This window comes from Trachymyrmex septentrionalis, unplaced genomic scaffold, assembly GCF_001594115.1.
Source record: "Trachymyrmex septentrionalis isolate Tsep2-gDNA-1 unplaced genomic scaffold, Tsep1.0 scaffold60, whole genome shotgun sequence".
Lineage (NCBI taxonomy): Eukaryota > Metazoa > Arthropoda > Insecta > Hymenoptera > Formicidae > Trachymyrmex > Trachymyrmex septentrionalis.
Genome location: NW_017305779.1, coordinates 6,901,376 through 6,903,833, shown reverse-complemented (window position 1 = coordinate 6,903,833; position 2,458 = coordinate 6,901,376). Strand labels below are relative to the sequence as shown.

Sequence of the window (2,458 nt, the reverse complement as noted above, 5' to 3'; positions counted from 1 at the left end):
TGTCCTTGTTTAATTTGGTAAACGACAAGGATGAAATAATTCCACGAGCGATGTAAGCGTTAAATGGATCGCAGCCTATATATTCATAGAAAAAGTATGATTTATTTAAATTCTTAAACAATTAAAAATAAATTGATGCGCAGTATAGATATATTGAATGCACGGACATTGACGAAGTTTGGAAAGAGACTCACTTTAAAATTCGTACATGATGCTCTATAATTATCGCCAATCTCTCATTTATGTTATCACATAAATCTTTCCGTCCGTCTATCAAGTGTTTGATCCACTCTATCAGGATCTCCATGCGGCCATAAGCGTGCATCGCGAATACGGCAGCTATGCTGCATCCAGTGGCAGTGATAGAGTGAGCGAGAAAGCCTGATAGGCACTGTATCCAAAAAAAAATTTCGCTGACAGGACTGTGTCGTACATCGATAATCACCCTGGCGACTGGATACGTCAGTGGCCGATATGTCAGATTACCCTCATTTTCTGTAATTTTGCTGACACTGAACGGTAGAGCAAGATCGAAGAAAACGGCACCGCCGTACATAAAGAACATACAAATTGCCACAAGGTGCTGGCCAAATTTCGCGCTCCTAATCATCGTCATCCGATCACTGTAATACCGAGTATTTATCCAGTCACTCTCAATATATTTGATACCATTGCGAATATCTTCTTCATGAAAAATCAGCGAAAAATACTTCACGATGGCCAATACGCAGAAACTCAATGCTCCAGAATGTCTCAAGATAAGGTATCCATTATCCATTTCCATTTCAAGCACTATGTAGATGAGAGCGGGTATGACGAGGAAGCTAATCAAACCGATACAAAAAACGTTTAATAGCGTGTACGCGTATCTCTCTGTCGATGAGATCACGGTAGATTTTGGCCACGCGCCTATCATCTCCATCATCCAACGAATCAGCTGAACACTCAGCCTCATATCTTTCTTGTAATCGTAAATAGTCGCGATCGAATTTGTCTTCTCTGTGATAGTTCCATACATGTTGAGGGAGCGAAAACTCAATGATGACTGATCGGATAGTCTGAGCGTACATGCGAGGAAAGTCAAATGCGACTGCGCTACTTCGCACGACCTTTCTAGGAAAAAGACGTCAAGCAGGATACAGAGGGTTAAACTTTGCAAACGCAATTCTTCATTTCCGTAGAAAGAGGATTCCCTCATGTGATACTGCACATTGTCTAACTATGAATTATGAACGGAGTGAATTGCGTTCCTCGCGTAGATATTTTCTACAACTTGTCTGGATGGATCGCAACCGGTTTTTTCTTGCGTATAAGGCATTATTACACGTGGATGAGAGAATAGAATTACGTACTTGTACATATTTCGTAATGCTTATACAAATCGTATGAAGATAAAAATATTACTACAATATTTTTTTTTAATAAAAAAAAATGATTTTTCTAATGTATAATATATTTTCAAATTATAAAAAAATTATAGTATAATAAAATAGAATTGCATTTTAATATTAAAATAACATTTTAAAAATTTATTTTTTTAATTGAGAAGCTTTAGACCATCTATATTGAAATTTGTCTATGCATTTAGTCTCAATAAAATGAATAAAATTCCAATATTTTCGATTTCGCTTAATTTTATCGCAAGCGGCAAAGCTTTTACTAAGAAAAATTATAATGAGAAATATGCAAAAGATAAACTAGCATCTTTTACTTTGAACAAATATTATATCAGTGTACGTAGCATGTTTAAGTAGGTCGACTTTTTTGCACTGTTTACAGGATTGCTTTTCTCATTTCTTTTATTTGTAACATGACTAGACTTACGCTACTAGGAACTATTTTCTACAATGGATTCTAAATTTTATAAATTTATTATTAAATTTATAATATTTCAGCCACTGTAAAAATATATTGTAAAAGTATATAAAGTATATATTCTGTGAATATACCATGCATACAAAGTACATAATTCTGGATCTACAACAGGTGTTTTAAGCCTTAAGTCGTAAGAAATTAACTAATTAGTCGAATTTGAGCAAGATAATCGACTGATGATTTGTCCATTTCTTATGGCTTAAGGCTTAGAACTTTATTGTAGATCCGAGGTAAGACATTAAATTTATTACAATCGCGGATAAGTTTTTTATCTTTTCTGTTACAAGCTCGCCAATGTAGCAGAATATAAAAATAATAAACGTAATAGATGTAAGCAGAAGAATAAATGTTGTAAGGTTCATAGACTGTCTAGTCTCCAATTCTTGTAATGTAAAGATCTATTCGAGAACGCGTAAACAATTGCCATTAATTTCTAATATTACTTCAAAATTACAATACACTTGGTAAAGTATGTACATACTTTTTGTATGTATATATCGTGATAGAAAAATATCCAAGAAGACACATGTTTAATATACATGTTTAACATAATTTTCACGTAGGACCTTCTTTGTCTGTTTTA

General features: G+C 33.9%; 1 protein-coding gene across 1 annotated transcript; it reads right to left on the bottom strand.

Moving 5' to 3' along the window:
* Positions 1-194: 194 nt before the first annotated feature.
* Positions 195-1,198, bottom strand: LOC108752415 (the record flags this gene model as incomplete). Its single annotated transcript, XM_018493214.1, has 1 exon — positions 195-1,198. A coding segment is annotated over exon 1 (1,004 nt), but the record flags the coding sequence as incomplete, so codon positions are not given.
* Between the last annotated feature and the right edge of the window lie 1,260 nt (positions 1,199-2,458).